This window comes from Lutra lutra, chromosome 7, assembly GCF_902655055.1.
Source record: "Lutra lutra chromosome 7, mLutLut1.2, whole genome shotgun sequence".
Taxonomy (NCBI): Eukaryota; Metazoa; Chordata; class Mammalia; order Carnivora; family Mustelidae; genus Lutra; species Lutra lutra.
In genome coordinates, this window is record NC_062284.1 from 119384556 (window position 1) to 119408812 (window position 24257).

The following is a 24257-nucleotide window of genomic DNA, read 5'->3' on the forward strand; positions in this document are numbered from 1 at the left end:
GTATGTGAGGAAGACGAGCCTGGGCATGCCAGTGGCAGGTGGGATTTCTTTGGAACGGATGTCATGAGGTTCATCACTCCTTTGAACCTGGCCTGGGCAGCCTCCGGAGAGCTCTGACGTCCACTCCCTGGGACCGGACTCTGTCCGGAAGTCCAGGACGGTATGGCATGCCCACCTGGGTCCTCGGGTAGCCTCTGCTGGCACTCAAGGGGCATGGAAGCCTGCCCGGGTGGCTCAGCCAATGGCCTGGACCTCTGTTCTGCGGGCTCTTTGACGTTTGCTATGAGCAACAGGCACTAATGGCTGCCATCACCAACGTGGGCGGTAGCACCCCCTTCCGGGATCCATATTGTTAGACAGCTGGCCTAGCACGGTGTGAGGCATGTAGGAAAGATGCTCAGTATTCCTCTCTGGAAGAAATGCCAACTTAAAAAGGATGTCTGGGTGTTTGGGGGGCCAGATCTTTGAAGCCAGTGACAGTCCCGTGTCTTCGGGCTTGGGGGAATTAGGTGTTACTGGTGCACCCCCAGAAAGACAGTGGTCCACTTGGCCTCCTCCTTCTCAGCCCCCACCCCTCGTGAAGCTGAGTGCTCAGCACGCACTCGTGCCTCACAATTTACGGGCACGTTTTGCTTGCCCCTGAATCAAAAATATTAAAGGCTCATGAGAGGTTATTTGGGGAAGGAGTGGGGGTTTCAAAGCAGAGAGTGTTGGTGAACTGCACTATCTGATAGAGGATAACAGACTTCAGCTTTGGCAATTGTAGTAAACTGAAAAGTTGCTAATCCCCCAAAAGGAATTTTGTACAGCAGGGAAATAATATTGGCAATATCTTAATCTATGCAATGTTTCCTAGAGACACCGTTGAATTTGCAGTTTTTACTTTTGTTTCAAAAAGACACTCTTCAAGAGAAGAATTGATTGTCCTCTTTCACATCCTTCTGCAAAAGTAAAACGAGAGAAGTTCCTTCTTGGCATGGTTCACACTTTGGCAGACTTAGCAACTGAAACCCACGAGACCGTGGTACTTGGTGTACTCGGTGAATGGAGGAAAACAATAAGAGCTCTTCAGAACTTTGGAGGAGGAGAAGGTTGATGATGCTACTTTTCTTTGACTAATCTGTGTAGTTATTAGATACCAGCTTGAGAGAGCAATAAAAAGAAGCATTTTTTTTCACTTAAGTGATCGATATTTTTGATTACCACTGAGCCACATGCTATGAGCAGAAGAGAAGTAGAAGGCAGGGTCCTTGCCTCTCAAGGCACTTACAATTTGTTTGATGCTCAGTATCTAGTTGATTTATTTTTTATTACAAAGGTACACCATGCCATATTGATTATGACATAGAAGCTGAACTTTGGCTCTTTGTAAGTGGTGCCTTTTCATTCAGGTTAAAAGTCCCCTTTTTCTTTCTTCTCCCTTATTTGCTGCTCATGGTTTTTCCTCTCTTGAACCCCACCACTCCTGTCCTTCGTGTCCTTGACCTCCAGGGGTTCTCCAAGAAGAATTCAGATACTCTGGGTTGATCTGAAGCTCCCCTTGGTTCCTACCTGGAACACGGCTCCAAACTCTGGAGCCAAGGCGTAGGGGTTCAAATCCCAGCCCCATCACTTATGAGCTGTGTGTCCTTAGGCAGGTGGCTAAACCTCTCTGTGCCTCAGGTTCCTCATGTATAATGGGGGCATAATAATAGTACCCTCCTCCCATGGTCACTGTGAGGCCGAAATGAGTGAATATTTGCCAAGCCTAAGGATGTGGTCTGGCACCGAGTAAGTACTGTGTAAGTGTTTGTTAAATCCGGTTGGCCATTATTCTTGTATTCCATAGTTGCAGATTCATGTACTTGCTAAAAATTATTTGTAACCCCCCCAATTAATAAATACTCGTGGTGCTTTTAGGGCCATTTGTCGACATGTGCAGAGTGGCCAAAATTTGAATTGCCTAATGCACACATTCCCAGCTTACGTCTAACAGAGCGACGTTCTGGTGCAAACAAGTTTCAGTTCTCATACCATAAACAAGTGTCGGTCCTGTGGTCTGTTCTGTACTCTGCTTTTTGTGCTTTTTTGTTGGTGATTTTCCTGTTTAAAATGGCACCCATGGGGCACCTGGGTGGCTCTGTTGGTTAAGCATCTGCCTTCGGCTCAGGTCGTGATCCCAAGGTCCTGGGATCGAGCCCCGAGTCAGGCTCCCTGCTTAGCGGAGAGTCTGCTTCTCCCTCCTCCTGCTCACGTATGCACTCTCTCTCTGTCTCTCTCGTCCTCTCCCTTTCAAATAAACAAAATCTTTAAAGTTTTTTTTTTTTTTTAAAGATTTTATTCATTGATTTGACAGAGAGAGATCACAAGTAGGCACAGAGGCAGGCAGAGAGAGGGGGAAGCAGGCTCCCCGCTGAGCAGAGAGCCCAATGCGGGGCTTGATCCCAGGACCCTGAGATCACGACCTCAGCCGAAGGCAGAGGCTTTAACCCACTGAGCTACCCAGGCACCCCTCAAATAAACAAAATCTTAGAAAGTAAATAAAGGAGCACCTGGGTGGCTCAGCCGTTAAGCGTCTGCCTTCCGCTCAAGTCATGATCCCAGCGTCCTGAGATCGAGCCCCGCATCAGGCTCCCTGATTGGCGGGAAGCCTGCTTCTCCCTCTTCCACTCCCCCTGCTTGTGTTCCCTTTCTTGCTGTGTCTCTCTCTGTCAAATAAATAAATAAATAAAATCTTAATAAAATAAAATAAATGGCACCCAGTCCTAGTGTGAAGTGTTCCATATTGCTGAGCCCATGAAGGCTGACTGCCTTGTGGAGAATATACAGAAGCCTTGTTAGAGAATCTTCGTTCTGACATGAGTTACAGAACTGCTGGCCGTGAGTTCAGTGTCAAGGAATCAATGGTATATATTAAATAAGGTGTCTTTAGGTGGAAATACAGTAAAACGTGGTTATATATTCATCGGTTAACAAAAATGCTGTCACCAGCAGCCTCACAGGAACCTGACTCGGTGTTTCCCCTGGGAGCAGTAGTTCAATGTTTGCTAATTCCTTGTTTGTGGAGACTTCATAGAACATAACTTCCCCAAGGAATGACAATCCACTATAGATAAATGGGGTCCGGGAGCTCAGAGTGGGAGCTCAGAGCTCTGCCTTTTCTAGAGCAGGCTTCTGACTGCCCAGAGTACCCCTCGGAAGGCGGGAGAAGCAGAAGTAATTCTGGCCACATGGAGTGCCTCAGCTGGGCACAGGTTTTTCTATCAGATTTGAAAAAAATATATAATAAGATATAACCACATCTGGTCTTTTATAAGCGCAAATTGTTATAGATCAATCTGAAAAGAGAGAGTAAATCTTCACCCTCCCCCACAAATTCTTAATTCAAGAATATTTTCCCTTATCTTTGGACCTGTGTAGGAGTTTGTAGAGAAAGTTTGATACTAAAAACCTATCAATTGAAAGCCTTCTTACAACCAGTCAGTAGACACCATAACACAAGGTACAATGTGTGTTATACTTGGCAATTCTCCTGTTTGCTCAGAGCACCAGCCTTTTCAGAAAGGAATCATTTTGTTCCTTCTGATTGAAAAGAGCACAAGATACTTAAACTTGCTTCTCCAATGCGTTTATTTTCCCCCCACACTCTTTCTTTATGAAATGTTTGCAAATTGATTCACACATCTAGGATAGGAGAACGTGAAAATGATTCTGAATAAGGAGGGCTTCACTGCAAATGACCAGAAAATCCAAATGGGAGGGAATAAAGGGAGCATGGGGCCAGGGTGGGCCACAGCACATAATAATATGCCTGCAGCCTCTCAATGAAGCAATTTCTGAGTTTTTGTGATTTTATTATTATTTCTTTAAAGATTTTATTTATTTATACAGATAGAGACACAGTGAGAGAGGGAATACAAGCAGGGGGAGTGGGAGAGGGAGAAGCAAGCTTCCCCCTGAGCAGGGAGCCCAATGCAGGACTTGATCCCAGGACCCTGGGATCGTGACCTGAGCTGAAAGCAGACGCTTAACAACTGAGCCACCCAGGCACCCCCTGAGTTTTCCTTATTTTAAACAGTGTCTCAGCAAACCCTCCTAGATACAATGTTGCATATTCTGGTGCACGTTTCCAGTAAGTACTGACTGAGTATCCCTTGTGTGTGTCAGGCACTGGGTAACTGTGGGGAGCTCAGCGGGTCACTGGATCCTGGGCGTAGTCAGTCTACTGGGCAAGTTAATGGTCTTGTGAGAGAACCTCCCTAGGATAAATTCCTAGAAGTTGGAAAATTAGGGTGTGTGGCTGGGTTCACTGAGGTTGTCCTTGAACAGCTGTACCAAGTCAACTCCTTCCCGAACCCCGGACAACAGTGACATGGTTCGTCCTTTTCAGCCTCTGTCAATCTGGTAGATGAAATGAGGTATTATAATTGTTTGAATTGTTTGAATTTACATTTCTTGTTTTTTAATGAGGTGGGTATATGAGGTGGGTATAGTCATTTTTCTTTCTCTTTCGGTGAATTTCCCCCTTTTCTCATTAGGGCGATACTTTTTTTTTTCCCCCCTTCTCATTGAGTTGTTAGTGTTCTAAATTTAAAATATTAACCCCTTTTCCTACGTATGGCAAATACTTCATTTTTTTAAAAAGATTTTATTTATTTATTTGACAGAGAAAGATCACAAGTAGGGAGAGAGGCAGGCAGGGGTGGGGGGGGACACAGGCTCCCCGCTGAGCAGAAAGCCCGATGTGGGGACCCGATCCCAGGACCCTGAGATCATGACCTGAGCCAAAGGTAGAGGCTTAACCCACTGAGCCACCCAGGTGCCCACTTCCTCATTTTTTAATCTATCTTTCTGCTTGATTTATAGGACTGTGGCCCTACACAAAAATTTTAAATTGGTATGCAGTCAACTATGTCCATATTTTCCTTTTAATTTATTTACTTTAACAAAAGTGGTGCTAAGTGCCAGGGCAGTATTATATGAGTTTTAATACTAATTCATTTGATCTTCATCAGAACCCTATGAGAGGGCCTTGCTAGCATTCTACCTCCTTACCCACGTTTTCTCAAGATGAGGAAACTAGGGGGAGAGAAAGAAGTTAAGCACATTGACTAAGGTTACCCAGCTAGTAAGTGGTTAAGGGACACCAGGAACCTGGTCCCAGATGTTCGGCTAGCCATCAGGCTACACCTCCTCCGGCTTCGTATTTTGGTCTGTGTGTGTGTGTGTGTGTGTGTGTGTGTGTGTTATCTGTGGTCGCTTCGTAAATTCTCCCCCAGTCTCCTGGGTCCTTGAGGGCAAGAGCTGCCCCTTCTGTTTCTCCAGGTTCCTTCCCGGTCCCCTCCACACAGTCCTGGGCATGGAGCAACTAGATGCTTCATAAATACTTGTCAACTGAAGGCATTGACCAAATCTGGATTCTGGATGATTCCCTCACACTTGTGTTTCTGCTCAAAGAGGAGCTGACAGGTTCTGGGTCTCCATGTTGCCTCCAGCAGGAGACTTGAGAAGCTGGGGTTTGGTGAGAGCACCTGAGGGAGTGAGCTTCACTTCACCCATTTGACTGTCTTTTCCCTTATCACACATGCCTCCTTCCCTCTTCAAAGAAGCCTCCTGGCTCTGTTCCCTACTGGAGAAATTTGAAGAAGCCTTTTCCCAGGCTACACCCTTCAGAACCTGTCATGTAAACACCAAGAATGCATAAGGGGAAAACCAAGAGAGGATGGCAGGCAAGGGCCAAGATGCCAGAGCAAATCTTAAAAGTCTCCAAGAGTGAAGGACCTTCCAGACGTGATGCTGGGTCTTTCCTCCTTCTGCACTCAAGGGAAGGGAGCAGCTTTTCTACCTTACCAACAGCATTCTTACATATTATCTCAAAGACACTTAGTCCGACTGGTGATTCAGGGGTTTTCTTTGATCATAATCATCCCTTCTTTTCTCATACTTGACAATCTCTCTTGGTTTTTCCTTTGAAGGCTTTCATATATTCATTTTTTCCAGTCTCGCTGACCGTTCTGTAGTCCTTGGGTCTCAAAGTGTGGTCCCTCAACCAGCAGCAGCAGAGTCCCTGGGAGCTTGTTAGAGATGTAAATTATCAGGCCACAGCCCCAATCTATTGAATCACAAACTCTGGGGATGGGGGCCAGCAATTTTTTTTTTTTAAAGATTTTATTTATTTATTTGACAGAGAGAGATCACAAGTAGACGGAGAGGCAGGCAGAGAGAGAGAGAGAGAGGGAAGCAGGCTCCCTGCTGAGCAGAGAGCCTGATGCGGGCCTCGATCCCAGGACCCTGAGATCATGACCTGAGCCGAAGGCAGCGGCTTAACCCACTGAGCCACCCAGGCGTCCAAGGGGGCCAGCAATTTTAATACAGGTCATTTTGGTGCACAGTCAGGGCTGAGAACCACTGCTGTAATGCAGTGTAATGGTGCTTATGGTCAAAAATTTGGAATATATTGGGGCGCCTGGGTGGCTCAGTGGGTTAAAGCCTCTGCCTTCTGCTCAGGTCATGATCCCAGGGTCCTGGGATTGAGTCCCGCATAGGGTTCTCTGCTCAGCAGGGAGCCTGCTTCCTCCTCTCTCTCTGCCTGCCTCTCTGCCTACTTGTGATCTCTGTCTGCCAAATAAACAAATAAAATCTTTAAAAAAGAAAAAAAATTGGAATATAATAGACACGTGTGAAGGAAGCGGGCCAAAAAATTTACCCCATAACTCTGCTGCTCAGAGGGCATCACTATTTTGATATCTTAGCATATTTTATAATTTTTTAAAATGCCATTCAAAAAAAGTCCTTGTTCCCTTTTATATGGATAATGGCCTTGCTTTCTCAGTAGTTCTACTAACTTTGGGTTTTTTCATTTTTTTTCCTTCCTCCCCCAAAACTCATCTTGAAACCACAATACCATTCTTTTATTTTTTTTTATTTTTAATTATTTATTTATTAGACAGAGACAGAGAGAGAGAGAATGAGTGTGGGGGGGCAGGGAGGGGGAGAAGGAGGGACTCTGAAGCGGACTCTGTGCTCTTCAAAGAGCCCCACGTAGGGCTCGATCTCACCACCCTGTCCTGACCTGAGCCGAAACCAGGAGTCAGATGCTTAACCAACTGAGCCCCCCATGCACCTCCACAGTCCTTCTTCTTTTCTAAAAAAACTGAGATACATTTGACATACAATATTGTGTGTGTGTGTAAGGTGTACAAAATATATATTTGATAGTAGACCACGATTGCCCCTGTCGTGTTCACTAATATCTCTCTGGTGTCACTTTATTATCATTTCTTCCAGTGTTGAGAACAATTAAAATCTAGTCACTCCGTTTAGATGTTTATAATAGTTTTCTCACTAATAATCACTGAACTGTGTATGAGGTTTCCGGGACTTATTTATCTACTAGTTCCAAGCCAGTCTTTTAAAGCCTATTTCTGATAGTATAACTTCCGCACTCAGAAATACTCAATGAGTTCCTCTTGCCCTTTGCATTAGTGCCTATAAACTGCTCACCTTAGCATTAAAGAGTTTGGTCATATTATGTTTCCATTCTTACCCACTAACACGCATGCTCCGTAAGGAACAAAACCCTTTTCTCTCTGGCACCTAACAAAATGCTATGTACTTGGTAGGTAGTCAATATTTGTTTGAGGAACCAGTGCATCTTCTAATACGATCAAGCCACATTTGATAAATTCTTTTGTGCCATTCATTTCTCCTACCTGGAACATGAGCTCTTCCTGTAGTGCCTTCTCAAAATGTGCATGCCTGGGACCCATTCTAGAAGAATCTGATCTATTAGGTATGGCTTCCCTGGTGTCCCTAATAGAAAAGCTCAGGTCTATAACATGACTTCCCCATTTCTACAGGTCAGACACCAACCCATCTTCATTAGATATCCTCCTTCTAAAGTCATCCCCAGTCCTGGTGTGCCTGATGGTTCCTTCATGCGTCTAGCCTCAGCAGACAGGAGGGAACGGGCAGAAAGGAAAAGGCATCTAAGTCAGGCTAGGCCAATCGGGTTATTTCCCTGAGGATGTAGACCATGGCATGGAAGGCAGAGGCAGTCTGAAGGTGGTGGGTATGGAGAGTCAGAAGTCGTGGCTTTGGTGTTGGCAGCCACAGGTGGTCCTAAGTGAGCAGAGAGTGCCAACCTGTAGGGAGGAGATGTGTAGAGGGAAGCGGGAAAGACAGTGTGGTCTCAGAGGGAAGGGGAGGGAGAGACTGCCACATGACTCCCCAGTTCTGAGAAGCCCAGCTGTGCTGCCTGCCCCGGGCTGACCTGGGTTCCCACTCATGTGTCCTCTTCACGGGAGTCAGCCTGAAGGATCCAGGAGACCATGCTTGCAGGCCAGCCTCAGGTTGCTTCTCATACATGAAGGTCCCCAGCTTTCATTGTGGCCTCTCATTGCTCATCTCTTCAGGTGTTACTGTGTCATGGGGGCTGGGAGGCTCTACACTGAACTATTCTGTAAGTAATCATGTTAGCCAAAGAACCAGGGATGGGGAGAGGAGCTTCCATGGTGCGGGGCAGGGAGGCATGTTGGAGAAGATGGCAGAAATCATCAAGGGGAGAGGCACTCCTCTGCACACGGGAGGAACCCAAGGTTTCACACCGACTGGGGACTGGCTGGGCGGGAGGCCAGGTCTTCCCACTGCAGACACGCAGGTGCTTCTGGCCCAGGCCTGGAAGGGGCTGTGGAATCATCCCAGCCACTCCCCAGCCAGGATGTAAGTGTTGCCCAAAGTGAGTTCCAGGGCACACGCAGGATTCTGCTGTTGAACATGTTTGTAAAAAATGGCTTTTTGGAGACTTCTCAGGGGCAAGGGAACTTCTGAATGTTCAGGAAGGGTATTGAACATGGAGTTGTCCCAAAGACTTTGGCCCCTGCGCTCTTTGATCAGGGAGCATCTGTTGCAGAGCTGTGGTTCTGTGGAATTTAAAGGTGGAAAGGAGCTGCACCAAACCTTGCTCTGGCTTTCAACAAATGTGCGAATGGATTCCCCCCAGTTCAGACCGACAGGTAGGCAGATGCGTGTAGGTCGCTCTCCGTGTCAGGCAGTGCTGGCCCCCCACCGCCTCATCAGGCTGATGCCTCCTGCCGCCTCTCCCAGGATAAGTGGGAGAGAGGGATTAAGGAATTCGGATGGTCCCTGACGTATGATAGTTCGACATACGATTTTTTGACTTTATGACGGTGTGAAAAGCGATACACATTTGGTAGACACCAGACTTCAAGTTTAGAATTCAGATCTTTCCCTGAGTTAGTGATATCCCCTCTCTGGAGGCCGGGCAGCTTCAGCAAGCCTCAGCTCCCAGGCAGCCATGGGATCACCGGGCCAACAACCGGCACGGCTGCAGCCATTCTGTACCCATACAACTTCTGTTTTGCACTTGCAGGACAGTAGTCGGTAAGTTAATATCCAACATGTATGTTCAGTGATTTTGCAATTTGCAATTGCGGGTTAATGTACGTGTTCTATGCACGTTCAAGGTGGGCTAGGCTGAGTTGTGATGGTCGGTGGGTTAGGTGTATGAAATGTATGAAATGCATTTTTGACTCCTGGATATTTTCAGTTTAGGATGATGGGCTTCCTGGGATGTAACCCCGTCATAATTAGAGAAGGTCTGTATGTTTGAGAAGAGAAGAAACTGAAAACACGCAGAAGGAAAGAGAGGCAGGCTCATAAAAGACAGCTTACCTCACCATACTCCACCCTCTACTCAGGGCTTCTCCTGGCCCAAGGCGTGCCTGTTTTAAAGGTGTTGTTCGCCTACATGGCTGGTTTGGACACTGAAGGCTAAACAGCTCACACGGAGAATTTCAAAAATGACCTATTCTGTGTGCTTGAACTCTGAGGACAAAGAAAGGACTGGAGTGAAAATCAACACGCCATTTGTCTTACTGTAAAGAAATTTCTAGGTACCGTGTGAGTGTCGTTGGCCATGGGGAGAGTTGGGAGATGGTGATGGGTGGGGAGGACGGCAGGGGAGTATTTCTTCCTCTCTGGGTGGGCAAGGGGGCTTGGACAAAGGTCTCTGGCCTTGGTTGCTTGATGTCCAATCGCTGATGTCACCAGTACCTCTGTGAGGCTTCAGAGCTATTGGTCTCTCTCACCTTACACCTTTTGCTTAGTGAGTTTGGGTAGGTCACATCAAGTGCTCAGTAATTAAGAAGGGTGGGGCTGGATGAACGCCAGCCACCCCTGGGCCTCCACCTTGGAGTCATCTCCTGGGTGGGATTTGCCAGACCATGGGTAAGTAATAACGCTTGGGGTGAGTGTTTTTGAAGACCTGCCACCCCCCTTTTGGAAGCTTTGTTAAAAGGAATGACTCCCAAATCAACTGGGGTTTATTTTTTGGAGGGAAAAAAAATTCAGGAGCCCTGTGGGGTTTTTCTCCCCTTTTGGCTCCATTACGAGGTGCTGCAAACTAGAGGGCTTTCTGAGGGGGATCACTGGTGTTTCTGCAGTTCTCAGCTCAAAATGGCCGGTGCACAGGCCCAGGTAGGTTCAGGTAGGGGTGATGGGTTGGGCTTCTCTTCTGTTGAGTAACCTACAGATTTGGCTCCGTGCAAGCGGGGTGCAATCCTATTTTTATTTGTGTCACCACCAGGGTGTCCTGTTGGACTCTCCTCTCATCCTCTCCCAAGGCAGCTTTAGCAGTGGGTGGCCCTTCCTTGGAGGAGCCTAAAGACTTGGAGTGGTGGCTGTGCCGCCGGTCGCTGGGTGGCCCTGCTAATTGTCTGTCGGGTTCCCGAGAACTCAAAATGTGAAGGCGATAAGGCCGGGTTTCTCTCGAGGTTTCTAAGTCGGTCGCGGCGCTGAGCCTCCCCCACCCACCCAGAGGCCCTACCTACCGGCGTGGCCTCTAGGACGGGCCTCTTGCTCGGTTGTCTGTAATGGCCACCCTCCCTCCCTCCGCAGACACGCGCCGGCAGAGGACAGGAGGAGCGGCCAGCGGGGCGGGGGGCTGCGGTGCCTTTGTGCCTTTCCTCCCGGGGCTCGAGGTGGGCGCTGGAGGAGGGTTGGGGACCGGCCTGGGAGCCCCGCCAGGACGCCGTAGTTGGGGAGAAGTAGAATCTCTTCTCCCCCTCGAAAGCCTCCCCCGCATCGTAATTCTTTTTATTTTTACTTTCGAGCCTTGTAAGGCATGCGGATGGGGTAGGAGCGTTCCGGCGACACGTTGCCAGCGGCACAGCTCCGGTCCGCCCGCGTGGCCTGAGCCTGGGGAAGGGGCAGGCCGCGCGCCGCCCGCCCGCCCGCCAGCCCCGCCGCCCACGGTCGCGGCCGCCCCGGGTCGCTGGGGCCCGCGCCGGTCACCCCCGCCCCGCGGCGCGGCGGGAGGCGAGTCCGCGCGGCCCAGGCCGGCCCGGGCCCTGGCTGCGTCCCCCGGAAAGCGCTCGGGCACGGCGCGCGGGGTCGATCGCGGCGAGGGGCGCGCGTACAGGGGCCGCCCCGGCGGGTCCGCACCCCGGGCAGCCGGCGGCCCGGCCCACGTTTTCCCTCTCTCCGGCTCCCTCCGCCCACTCCGCTCCGTCCCTCCCCTCCGCGCCCCTCCCTCCCCGCGCTTCCCCTCCTCCTGCCTGGTCATGTGTCGCCTTTTTTTGTTTGCAGTGGAAACAATTTCTCGCCGTTCGGCGCGCCCCGGCCCGACGCGCCGCGGCGGAGGCGAGCGGGAGGCGGGACGGGGCGGGGAGAGCGGCGGGGCCGGCGGGAGGACGCGCGGCGCGCCCGGCGGACGCCGCAGGTCCCATGCCGCGCCGCGACCCCCGCGCCCCTGCCGCCCGCGCCCGCGGCCGCCCCCCGCCGCCCGCCGCCCCGGGCTCGCCGCGCCGCGCCCGCGCGTCCTTAGCCGGGCCACCAAGCAATGCCCGCTGGGCGCCCGCGAAACTTTGTGGGCTCCCGCTGAAGGGCTGCGGCGTCCCCGCGCCCCCGCTCCCCGCTCCGGCCAGGTGAGTTTGCTCCCGGCTCCCGCTGGCGCCCCGGTGGGGTTGGGGTGACTCGGGGCGGGGGCGCTCGTCCGAGGCCGTCTTGGAGGCGACCTCGCCGCTCACGGCAGACGAGGGACTCCGCAGTTCCTGGGGGGAGGGCTCAGGCTAGGGGGCCCGGCCGGGCGGGGAGACGGCAGCCCCCGAGCGGGGAAGTTGCCCGGTCCGAAGAGTTTCCTGCCCCGACGTGCGGGCTGTTTCCCGGTGCCTCGGTTTCCAAAAGACTCTCGAAAGGAGCAGAGTTGGTATTGTCCGCGGAGGACGGGATCCCCGCCGTTCCGGGCCGGGGAGGGGGTGCCGCTCTAGGGGAGACCCCAAGATGAGAAACAGGCTCCTAACAAAGATGCCCCCTCCCCCCAAACTGTGCGGGCTTGGCATCGGCAGTGAGCGTCTCCCGAGACCCCCGAGGCCCGACCCCTCCTTACCCCGGCTCTCTAGGAAACCCTCCTTGGGCCCTGGAGAAGTTGGGGGGATGGCGGGCTTTTATTGATGTGTTTTTAAGGCTCGCCGCGGTGCGGCCAATAAAAGGTTTATGACATCTGACCGGCAGTGAAGGTATGCGAGCTCCCAATTGCCCAGTATACGGGGAGCAGAGCGGTTTCCTCGTTGCCTGGCAACGTCGCTGATTGACGCGGGACGCAGCCAATCGCCGCTCCCGCAGGTCCCCTTGAAATGTTTTTGACAAGTACAGTAGACGGGAGTGGAGCGCGTGCGTGCGCGCGCGCGCGCGCGGAGCGGGGGTTACCCGGCCCCTCCAAACTCGCGACTGCCCTGCTCGGCTTGGAGAGGATCTCTTAACTTTTCAAAGTTCACTTCGAACATCTGTTCAAAGCTGGGCCAGTAATGTGTGTGTCAGTTATTTGGAAACCTTCTGATAGTGGGCAAGAAATGCAGCTTTCCTGCTGCATTTTCTCCCTTGGAAAGCAAATGAGATAACAAAACATAGCAAATCATATAAAAACAGAAAGAGGGTGTGTGGTTGTGTGTGTGTGGAATGTAACCAATAGCAAACCGAAAAGTTGTAAGGAGGTCACTAGTGAGTAACTATTTGCATATCTGGTGGAGCAACCCTATTGTGGTAGCAGATTAAAAATGTTTGCCTAACTGCACACTCACATGATCTGGATTCTCGCTCGCTCGCTCTCTTTTTTATCCCCCCCACCAAAATAGGAGGAAAAAAAGATTTGGCAAATTGTGTAGTTAGAGTATAATAATGGAAAACTCCTCAGTGGTGGTTTCTGGGGACTGTTTTTTAAAATGGAACTGTAGTGATCAGCAGCTCTTGATACTGTTGCTGTGAAAATGCTGGATTTATAGGGTTGCAGTTTACAGTTGGACAGCACGAGGGGACAGAAACACAAAGCAGACAGATGATTCCTAGGTAGCGGACCCCCGTCACCCTCTTCTCCACAGTGCCATTTTTCTAATAAGACCATACTGCTGGCAATGTTTGTTTAAAACAAAAGAAAACATGGAGTATCGTGTGTTAGTTCCTTTGGGAAGCTTCTGACAAATAAGCAAATTGAAAAGAAAGAGCAGCATGTTGTCATAGCAACAGTGCAATTAAATTACTTTACTGTCAGCCATGATATAATTTTCCTGTTTGGATGCTCGGGAGACATAAAACTTTCATCTGGAGCTGAAGTTGACTTCGGTGCCTGGAGTATTTCATTCCGCTTTGTACTCTACTGTGTGGATATTCCTGGTTTTCAGAAACTTAGGGTTTCGTGATGGGATCTGGGGAAACTGGGAGGGAGACAAGCCTAGCTTTGATTTGTTCATAAAAATGGTAAAAACGTTACCAGGTGGGGCTTCTGTCATACCCCCAAACCTAAAGATACAAGCTTATTCTTTAAATTGTGACCTGTGCTACTCAGGTTCCGATCCTTCTTGACGGAAAGAAGTCCCTGTGGCTCAAACTGGAAGTTTTCTGTCCTTGGAGCTGGGCATCTTTCAGTAGCTCCGGAAAGCTTCCTCCCGCCTTCTGCCCGCAGGTTCTGTGTGGGGACCTTGTGATGGAGGGAGGGTGCTGGAGTTTTCAGGCACCCTTGGCTGGCCATTGGGTGTCTCACATTACGCTTTCTAGAATCCCATTCCAGAGCTTCCCCAGCTGAAGCAGTTACTTTCAGCACACTGTCAATGCGCATTTGGAGTCTTAGAATGATCGTGTCTGCTTTGTGTTCATTCTGTTTTTCTAGAGAGATGGCTTGATCTTCTTACTCAGGGGGAGAAAATAAAACAGACATGCTTCTTAAACCAAGCCCATCGTGTGAGTGCTGCGAGCGGACAGTGGGAGACCTCTTTCATTATCTTTATACTGTTCTTTCTGTCTTACATTGAGTACTCGAGGGTTGAATATGCTTTGTATCTATCGGGGTCATTCTGTTTGTGGACTTGCCACGTCCTCATTTCCTTTTCTCATCAGAAGTTGTACTCCCTGTTCTAGGTCATTGATAAAAATGGGGGTGGCGTGGGGGGTGCAGAATAGAATTCTGTAGCGATTTTTGTTGCATTTACCTTCAGTTGCAGCTGCAGGTTGCTCCTCTTTTTTCACCAATTCTAATTTCAGTTAATGGCTTGTCTTCACAGTCCCATTGATTGGTGCGGTGCCCAGAGTTACTCAGTTTTTCATCTGGGGTGTAGTGTCCCAATAATTGAATGCACTTTTTCCTCTAGTTCCAACCCACAGACTTCCTTGTTTACCACTTTCTAGACTTGCCAGCTGTGATTAAAGTTGCGGAGTTTGGGGCCATTGCTTGTGGAGGAAAGATACAGTCAGATATAAAACACTACCAATCAGCGCACGCCGTGGTCAGAATGTTAATTCTGGGACGGTTGTCATGGTTTTCATGTGGAGACAGCTGAACTTAATCTGAAACACCTGGTCTTAAACTTGCAGGTATTTTGCAGTGGGGAGGGGAGGGAAGGATAAACCCTGAGGCCTAGAACCCCAAGTGACCAGAGTGTGGGGCATGGCCTTTACTTTGTAGTGTTTATCGTGAGGCTTGAAAGAATTCTTAACTGTATATACATTCGTATTTTTTTTTTTTAAAGATTTTATTTATTTGACAGAGATCACAAGTAGGCAGAGAGGCAGGCAGAGAGACAGGGGGAAGCAGTGTCCCTGTTGAGCAGAGAGCCCGATGGGGGGCTCGATCCCAGGACCCTGAGATCATGACCCGAGCTGAAGGCAGAGGCTTAACCCACTGAGCCACCCAGGCGCCCCTGTGCATTCATATTCTGAGGAGAAACTGAGGCACCAAGAAATAAATGATTATTCCCAGTGGGGTACAGTGATAATATAATGATGATGTGAATCTGGGAAGAAAGCTTTGTAGAGTTCCCCATTCTTTTTGTGATTCATTTGCATATTAAAGATACTGTAAATAGTTCCAGTCTCCTTGTATTTTAAGAGGTGGCAGAGTCACAGGGCTACGCTCACAGACTGCTTTTACTTTATTAGTGGTGGAGTGGTAGGTCTGTGGTCCTCAGCTTGGCAGGAGATGCTGTTTCCAGGGGCATGGGGTCCATAGAAGTGGTGGGGGTTGGGGGTGGGCGCAAAAGAATTAGGAGGGCACAGCTGCCTCTCTGTTTTGGGTTTTCCCAACTCATCTTTTCTTTGTACTCTGTTCACCAGGAGCCTTCACATAAATGGGTCCCGTCATGCCTCCCAGTAAGAAGCCAGAAAGCTCAGGAATTCGCGTCTCCAGTGGGCTGAGTCCGTGTTACCGGGGCGGTGGTTTCTCCAAGGCCCTTCAGGAGGACGATGACCTCGACTTCTCTCTGCCTGACTTCCGATTAGAAGAGGGGGCCATGGAAGATGAGGAGCTGACCAATTTGAACTGGCTTCACGAGAGCAAGAACTTGCTGAAGAGCTTCGGAGAGTCGGTCCTCAGGAGTGTCAGCCCTGTCCAGGACCTGGACGATGACACCCCTCCATCCCCTGCCCACTCTGACATGCCCTACGATGCCAGGCAGAACCCCAACTGCAAACCCCCCTACTCCTTCAGCTGCCTCATATTTATGGCCATCGAGGACTCTCCAACCAAGCGCCTGCCAGTAAAGGATATCTACAACTGGATCTTGGAACATTTTCCGTATTTTGCAAACGCACCTACCGGGTGGAAAAACTCAGTGAGACATAATTTGTCTTTGAATAAGTGTTTTAAGAAAGTGGACAAGGAGAGGAGTCAGGTAAGCTCTTTGGGTCTGGAACTCACGTTTCTCTTTTTTAAAAATGTGCCCTTCCTCCCCATGAAAAAACAATGTCGAGGGATGTAAATTCACCACACCGAAGGGCGCAGTTATAATTGAGTAATTTTATTTCATTCATTTGGTGGCAGAGAACTTCCTTTGCCTTCAACATGGTCATTGGACGGTGTTTCTGGTGTTCATGCTGGATTGAGGGTTTCCCACTGTGGTATCTGAGCATAATCATAAAACGGTGGTTCGCACACTTGATTGGTTCTTGGGATCATCGCTCAACGTGGATGGGTCCCTCTGGGTTTGCAGTACAGACACAGGTCCATGTTCCAAGGACAGCCATTAACCGTGGGGTATGTATGTATACATTGGAGGAAAATTGCCACCTGGGACAAGAGAAAAATGGCATTTCTTTTCTAAGTGTTAACTTGGAGAGGGGCAGCCTCTCCAGGATTCTAGAATAAATGGACAGGAATGGGCATTGGGAGGTGGCCAAACAGTACACTCCCATACCGGACAAAGATGTGGATTGCCGAGGTGACTCCGATAAAATCAGGTGTACACGTAAGTGATAACTTCAAAACAACGGGTCTGAAAAATCGGGGTAAAGTTCCCTTTAGAGATGGGCTTCCAAGAGATTGACTTTTGACTGTACGGTCTTAGTCCAGGTTTCCTGCTCTACTGAAGCGAGAGAGTTTCTGTAATAGAGGGTTGACTGGCAGGGCTGGAACGCAGAGCTGTGGTCTGACTTTGGAGTTCTGAAAAGTTAACAGCTGCATTTGGGACGTAAGCTGGGAAATGTTCTCGCCCCAGAGTTGTCGCATTATTCCTGTGTGTTTCAGCCTGGGTTTTCATGGTAGTGACATTTCAGTGTATAGCTGGAGATCTGCTTTTGCCCCTTCTTGAAGTTTGGCTGTGGGACTGCACTGGCTGTGCAGTGTTGGGGCCTTTCCTTCTCCAGAAACGTGGTCCTGTTTGCAGTAAAATCCTGAGCTGGAGAAAACTCTGCTCGTCTTGGGCGTGGAGGAGTATGAATCAGGAAGGGGTGACGCCGTATTTCCCCTTGCCGCAGCTGGACACGTTTTTCTGCAAATGCTGTTCCCCTGGAGTTTATGCTCAAGATGGGGAGTGGGCGTGCAGGGTTTGAGGAGGGGGCTTGCGTGAGAACACCGGCAAAGATGTGGACACTCAGGAGCTTTGCCTTTGACTGCTGGGGCAGGCGATGCCTGGGTCTGGTGTGCACATGCAAATAGACCGCATGTCCGTATTTTTCCTAAGTGTGACATTTGTGGGGCGCTGCCGCTGTCCCTCGGTGTCCACTGCTCTCTTTCCTCCCCTCCACCTCGCCGAAGGAGTACGAGGAGACCGATCTGGTACTTGGCTCTGTTGACTGCTTTACCATTCTTCTTTGAACTTAAAGAGAGTCCACCGCAACCCCGTCAAGGGCCAAGTCCGTGCTATTAAACATTTCTGTATAGCTGGGTCTTTATGGTTAGGAGGGGAAAATCTTAGAAAGCAACTCCAGGATGAGAAGACAGTGAAGAAAATGCTGTCCAGGTCCTCCAGAGCCACATGTCCCCGAGAAGGCGGCGAACAGCACGTTCAGTTTGGCATGAACCTGTCTTGCGTGTCACCCCCCGCCTGGCTCCGTGTTTGCCACGAGGCCAGCACACAGAAAAGTAATGGGGCAAACGCTCACTCAGAACCATTCAACAAAGCAGCTCCGCAGTGTGCAGTGAGACTCAGGCGGAGCCCCCCCCTCCCCCGAGTGACAGGCGTGTTGGGCGGGATGTGCGTGTGAGTGAAGGCACACAGGCCAGAGTGCCATCTCCCCCTTGTGTGCCCCCAGCCCCCGCTCTGGGAGTCTACTTTTCCAGGGGTGACGGTTGTCCTGTGGAAGGGGAATGGCTTTAAGGATTTGAGATTGTTAATCTTAGGAAATGTGGGGTTCTGGCTTCCTAGCTGTGCCGACCTCTATTGACGTGTTTCTGATCGGATGCCAGTCGGTGTTGTCGTTGGGAGTTTGTTCCCATTGTTTGTGATTTTACGAGAACACAGGCCAGAGTGTGAGTTTTCCCCCTTTTTTCCTCCTTTCTTGGGTTACTCCCACCTCTTTCCAGGGTCCCCGTGCTGGTCCCTCCATTTGGGGTTTCTCCTCTGGCTAGCTCAGTAAAGGGGAAGGCATTCTCCCTGACACTTTGCTCAGTGAAAGCCTCTTTGGCTGTACAGGTAAGCTTGTTTTTTGATTTTACTTCCTGGTAGCTTCCACATTGAGGTTGGGCCACTGTGCAGTGACCAAGTGCCCCCGAATGTTGGTGAGAAATATGTGTTCGTTGAAGGGGGAGAACGGAAGGCTTGCACGTTGTAGTCACATTTTTTTTTTTTCTTCTAAAAGTGTGGAACACAGTTTTAAGCTCAATATAACTGAGATTGCAGGATCTGGTGTGGTCCTTTTCCTTGCGGGCTTGGAACACGTCCCCTGCTGGATACCTGCCTGCCTGGGACATGGGAGAGGGATCTTCCAAGACTGCACCAGCAACCCCCAGGGCACCTCCATGAGCATTTCTGGCTCCCGCCCTGGAGATGCTCGTTCAGTCGGTTTGAGATGGGTTGGGGACGATTGGTGGTTCTGATAAGTTCTATGGGTGTTTCTGACTTGCAGCCAGATTTGAGACTCCCTGAACTACATGCCCTCTTGGGTTCTTTCCAAAGCTGAGATTTCATCGGGAACATCTCATGAATGAGTAAGTCGGGGAGAATAGACAGTTTTGCTTCCGTTTCTCTCTCTCTCTTTTTTTCAAAAGATTTTATTTGTTTGATAGAGACACACAGGAAGAGAAGGAACACAAGCAGGGGGGAGTGGGAGAGGGAGAAGCAGGCTTCCCGCCGAGCAGAGAGCCCGATGTGGGGCTTGATCCCAGAACCGTGGGATCATGACCTGAGCTGATGGCAGATGCTTAACAACTGAGCCACCCAGGTGCCCCTACATTTTATTTCTTATAAGACTTAGATACATAAAGACTTAAAAGTGATTGTGAAAGATAGAATTTTTTTATTTTGTAATCCTAGAGAAATTCAGACACACATGGAGAGAGAGTAGTGTGATGACTCCCTCTCACCCCCGTTGCCCACAACCAGCTCCAGAGTTTGCAAGCTTCGAAGCAGACCCAGATCTCATGTCCTTTTTTTTTTTAACTTTTTAATTTTTATTTTTATTATTTTTTTCCCCATGTTCTTTTGCCTCCCGTGTGCAGAAGAAAAATCGCCAGGTTTTACATCAGCTCAATTCCGGCATCTCCTGAACAAAGCAAACACTTCCTTGGTCTCACCTAATGTCAGATCCATATTTGGAGATCTCTGAGGATTTATAGAATGTTTGATTGAATTGGAATCCGAACGTGGTTTATGCTGTGCAGTTGGCTGTTAGGTGCCTGGCGTCTGTTTTCCTGGACAGCAGCCTCGGCCGCTCCCCTTTCCAGTGCCCTTCCTCTTAAGAGACCCATCCGTTGTGCTCAGGAATGGCCCATGTTCCGGCGGCTTCATGGTGATTTCATTTAGCATGTTCTTCTATCCCCTTGTGTTTCTGTGAAATGGAAGTAAGGCTGGATCAAGTCTGGTCTCCCCACCCCTCCAAAATGCTTTATAGACTGTTCTCACGTGAGGAAGGCTGGTGGCCCCTCCTGGGGATGCCGAGTGTCAGCTGTGGGCTCACTCAGGGTTGGCTGTTTCCACCTGTGCCGAGTTCCCCACCAGCAGTGGCTGGACCTTTGCCTGAATCAATCACTGGAGAGTTTCAAAGTCTGAGAATAAGTTTTATATCCCATAAATACAGATCTTGGTTAAGACTGTAAGATGAGCCCGTCCGTGCTAACCTCTCTGAGTACTTGTAAAGGAGAAGTGAAGTGCCATTCCCTTTTACAGACTGGATTATAACCGCTTGGGTATGTGTGTTTCTATTTCTGTGCCTTCTCTTTACTTCTTACTAGTTTAATGAAAAATGTTGTTGCAAGAGGGTTTATCAAGGAAACACTGTACAAAAATATATTTATTGGGGTGCCTGAGTGGGTAAGTCCTTAAGCGTCTGCCTTCGGCTAGGGTCATGATCCCAGGATGCTGGGATTAAGCCCAGCATCTGGCTCCTGCTCAGCAGGAAGCCTGCTTCTCCCTCCCACTCCCCGCTACTTGTGTTCCCTCTCTTGCTGTGTCTCTCTCTGTTAAATAAATAAATAAATCTTAAAAAAAAAAAAAGTATGTTGGGGCGCCTGGGTGGTTCAGTGGGTTAAAGCCTCTGCCTTCGGCTCAGGTCATGATCTCAGGGTCCTGGGATCGGGCCCCGAATCGGGCTCTCTGCTCAGCGGGGAGCCTGCTTCCCCCTGTCTCTCTGCCTGCCTCTCTGCCTGCTTCTGATCTCTGTCTGTCAAATAAATAAATTTTAAAAAAGTATGTTTATTATATCCAGAGCTGGGTTTTTTTTGTTTTGTTTTGTTTTTTTTTAAATTTTATTTTATTTTTATTTTATTTTTTTTAGTATTCTCTGTTTGCAGCAGGGGGCTCGAACCCACAACCCTGAGAGTCAGAGTCGCATGCTTTTCCGACTTAGCCAGCCAGGTGCCCCCTGGGCTGAGTGCTTTAAATACAATTTTAGCTTGTTGTCTTGGTTGAAAGAGGATTAGAAGCCAGGCTACCTGGTTCTAGCTTTGATGCTGGTGCTAAGCTGTCTCGGCTCTCACGTAGAAGCAGGAATTTGTAATGGCCGGGCTTCTTCACTGGGGGTCTTTGGATATCAGAGGCTCTGCAGACAGCCTGAAATTATTGACCGCGTGCCCCGAGACTCTGCGTGTTGTATATTCCTGGAGGATCCCAAGATTTTGTTCATTTGATAAAAAGCAGATGAACAAATGGAACCTCTGACTCAGGAGAAGGGAAAAGCCACCTGTGTTTTGTAATAACAGTAACAGACATAATATGGAAACCCCTTCTTTGAACCCTCCATATGCAGTATCCCACTTCCTCACTACAGTCCTGTGAGGTAGGTCCTATTTTCCTTCTTCAGATAGGTGAGGAGTTAAGCTTAGAGCGGTTAAGGAACTCACCAGAGGTCACAAAGCTGGTAAGTAGGAGAATAGGAATTCACATTCGCTCCCTCCAGTTTTGAAGGGCCTTCCGCTTAAATTAACCTGGGTGCTCAATTACACCTCGGTAGACAGGCTGTTGCAGGTGATCTCTACATTCTTCCTCAAAATATTCTATGAACATGACCTACCGGGAACTAAAATAACACTAGTGAACCCAGAATTTACTCTGGGGGTGCAGGGTAGAGAAAGAAATACAGAGAATCTTCTTGTGCTGTTGAGATGGGGCCAGATTCTGTCTTTGTCAGCAAATGGGAAGAGAGATGTGGCATCTGTACGAAGCCTACCACTGCCCTCTCGACTTCCTGCTTCCATGATCCATTCCAGGCCCCCTCCACTCATCTGGCCCAAGTCCAGAGTCCCTCCTCTGTGCATAGACACTGTTCACACAAGCTCTCCCTTCCAATTGCCAGGTCCCTTGATGTTTCGCTTCTCCATCCAGGTGGATGAGATTCTTTTTCAAAGGCAGATTGGAGAATGATCTCTTACATGGCGGGACACCCCCATGTGCACTATTGCCTCTAATCCGCTCCCCACTTTGGTAGTGTCAGCGCTGTATCAGGAGCCTTTCCCTTTCCTGTGATGCTAGTCAGTGTACCCGTTCCAATGATGGTCATTTTAGGAAGAAGAGATGACTTCTTTTATTTTGGGTAAGGGATGCCCTTTGAAGGACTGTGTAGTCTGGTTTTGGTGGGGAAGGTCCTAAAAATCAGGGTAATGTGGGATCGGGGGGCATGCGGAAAATGTGTAAGTTTCTTCGTATGGGCTGCCTCTTGCTCACCAGTGTATACTGCCTAGCACTTGGCTTTCTCTTGTCTGTGCTAAACATAGACTTTGTTGCCTTAGAAGGTTGAAACTTTTTCATGGTGTCCCAGCGCCTGAAGTAAATACAACCCCATGTCGCCGGCCCTGGAATAGGGAGCATTTCGTACCAGCATCCGGTCATTCCAAGAAGCCTGTACCACCCTTGGCCACCTCTCCCACCAATCCCAGCACTCTGCTTCTTTCCGATTCTTCCAGATACTAGATGCGTTGGCGGGGTGGGGGGGATGCATTTCTGTTGTCCCAATCTTGCCGGCTGTTCATTGTCTGCTCATTCACTCATTCAAAAGACTTCTTAAAATATCCATTATTGTCCGTTCCTACTCTACTTAGTACACCAAGTGCTGGAAGGATGCAGAGTTGAATGTGCCCTGGTGGTCCAGTGAGCCACCGCCCCACCCCCTTTCCTTCTGGCTCCTGGAACTTACCAGCAGAAGTCCTTCCTTCCTCCCTGTCCCCTCCTTTTGCTTATGTTTCCTGTTTCTCACATCATTCCTTTCTGGCCCTTCTGTTTCAAAAATACACTGCTTTCTCAGGTCCTCCCATAGTGATTGCTGTTATTGACCTCATTAAGGAGCCCTGCGAGTCTTCTGGAAAGCTTGGTTCTTCTGGACTCGAGGGCCCCACTGGTGGCCAGTAGCTCTCCCCATGAACAGTTCAAAAAATGTTGTGTTTTCTTTGGTAGGGCTACCTGGTACCTGGTAGGTGTATGGGGTGCTTCTTCATTGAAGCACTGCCTGGATATCCAAGCAACAAGAAATTGCTCTCAGAACCTCCCCCCGTTGAGCTGAAGAGGCTTTGGGATTTCCCTTTGAAATCACTTTCGCTGCAGGATAATTCTCTGCAGTAAATAATATGGGAAGTTGGCACACTGACCTCCTATTTGAAAGTCACAGGTTTTGCTTCTTTCATAAATAATGATGGGTTGTTTGGATTAATCCATACTCTCTCTCTTTCACAGCCCTTGGTCATCTTAATGCTGTTAAATTTTGGCAAGATGATGGCAGGTCTTAGATTTTATAGAAAATTCCCCATCTTCCCAATGGACATTTTTGCACTTGAAACAGATGACTGAGTATTTTTAAAAGGCTAATGTAGAGTTTTTTGTTTTGTTTTGTTTTGTTTTGTTTTTTTAAAGATTTTATTTATTTATTTGACAGAGAGAGATCACAAGTAGATGGAGAGGCAGGCAGAGAGAGAGAGAGAGGGAAGCAGGATCTCTGCCGAGCAGAGAACCCGATGCGGGACTCGATCCCAGGACTCTGAGATCATGACCTGAGCCGAAGGCAGCGGCTTAACCCACTGAGCCACCCAGGCGCCCTAAAGGCTAATGTAGAGTTTTGATGATACTGTGGTTTATTAGGTCTTTTGTTTATGAATTTTGGTTTTATAATCACCTTAAAGTACCTTATTCCCATTCCCCACTCTTGTCACTTTTAATATTTGCCGCTTGTCTCAGTGAATACATCTGCGTAGCCCTGTGAGGGTTAATCTTTTGGCTGCATTTGGTTTAACATGGGCCTGAAGTTACTGTCAGAACTTCCCAGATGGTTCTGTGGAGTGCCTCCGTGTTAGTAGGTCATCAGTGTCTCTTTACCTGTGATTTCAGGGAAACCAGGGTCCTCTCCTTATTAGTTTGTTCAGTAGAATTATTTGGTAACATGAAAGGTTAAGTTAAAAAGCGAGATTTGGTTCTTGCCTTTTGGGAGCTTGATTGCAGGGAAACGGGAGCCATAATAAAAAATGAAGAAGAAACCAGCACGGGTATGGGAAGCATGCCAGGTCAGTGAGGTGACAGGTGTCGTTTGAGGTCAGAAAGCTTCTCTTCCCCAAAATGGGTCATGTGGGTATTCTTCATGGCGGGGAAGCACTCGGCTAAATTCAGAAAGCATTCTTCTGGTGTGGGAATGAGCACGGGACCTCCAAGGATGGATAAGGTAGGATGAGGTTTGACTATTTATTCTAGAAAATCCAAGCAACGGTGAATTAAACACACTACAAGGGGATTAGTCTGCCACATAGAATAAGTCTTGAGGAGTTGGGCAGAGATGCACATCCCATCTCTCTTCCTGCTCTGCTATTCCTGGTCAGTGCTGGTTTCCATTCTCAGAGGCTTCTCGTGGTTGGAGGTGGCATCAGC

The 24257-nt window shown here is 49.0% G+C and overlaps 1 protein-coding gene across 5 annotated transcripts in view; it reads left to right on the top strand.

Annotated features, from left to right (window-relative positions):
• Positions 1-24257, top strand: part of FOXN3 (forkhead box N3) — a 400340-nt gene that overhangs the window by 163424 nt on the left and 212659 nt on the right. For all 5 annotated transcript variants that reach the window (XM_047738590.1, XM_047738593.1, XM_047738594.1 and 2 more), the window contains one exon: positions 15598-16154. In XM_047738590.1, the coding sequence (XP_047594546.1) occupies positions 15612-16154 (543 nt within the window). In that variant the 5' untranslated portion in view covers positions 15598-15611. The remainder of the gene's footprint in view (positions 1-15597; positions 16155-24257) is intronic.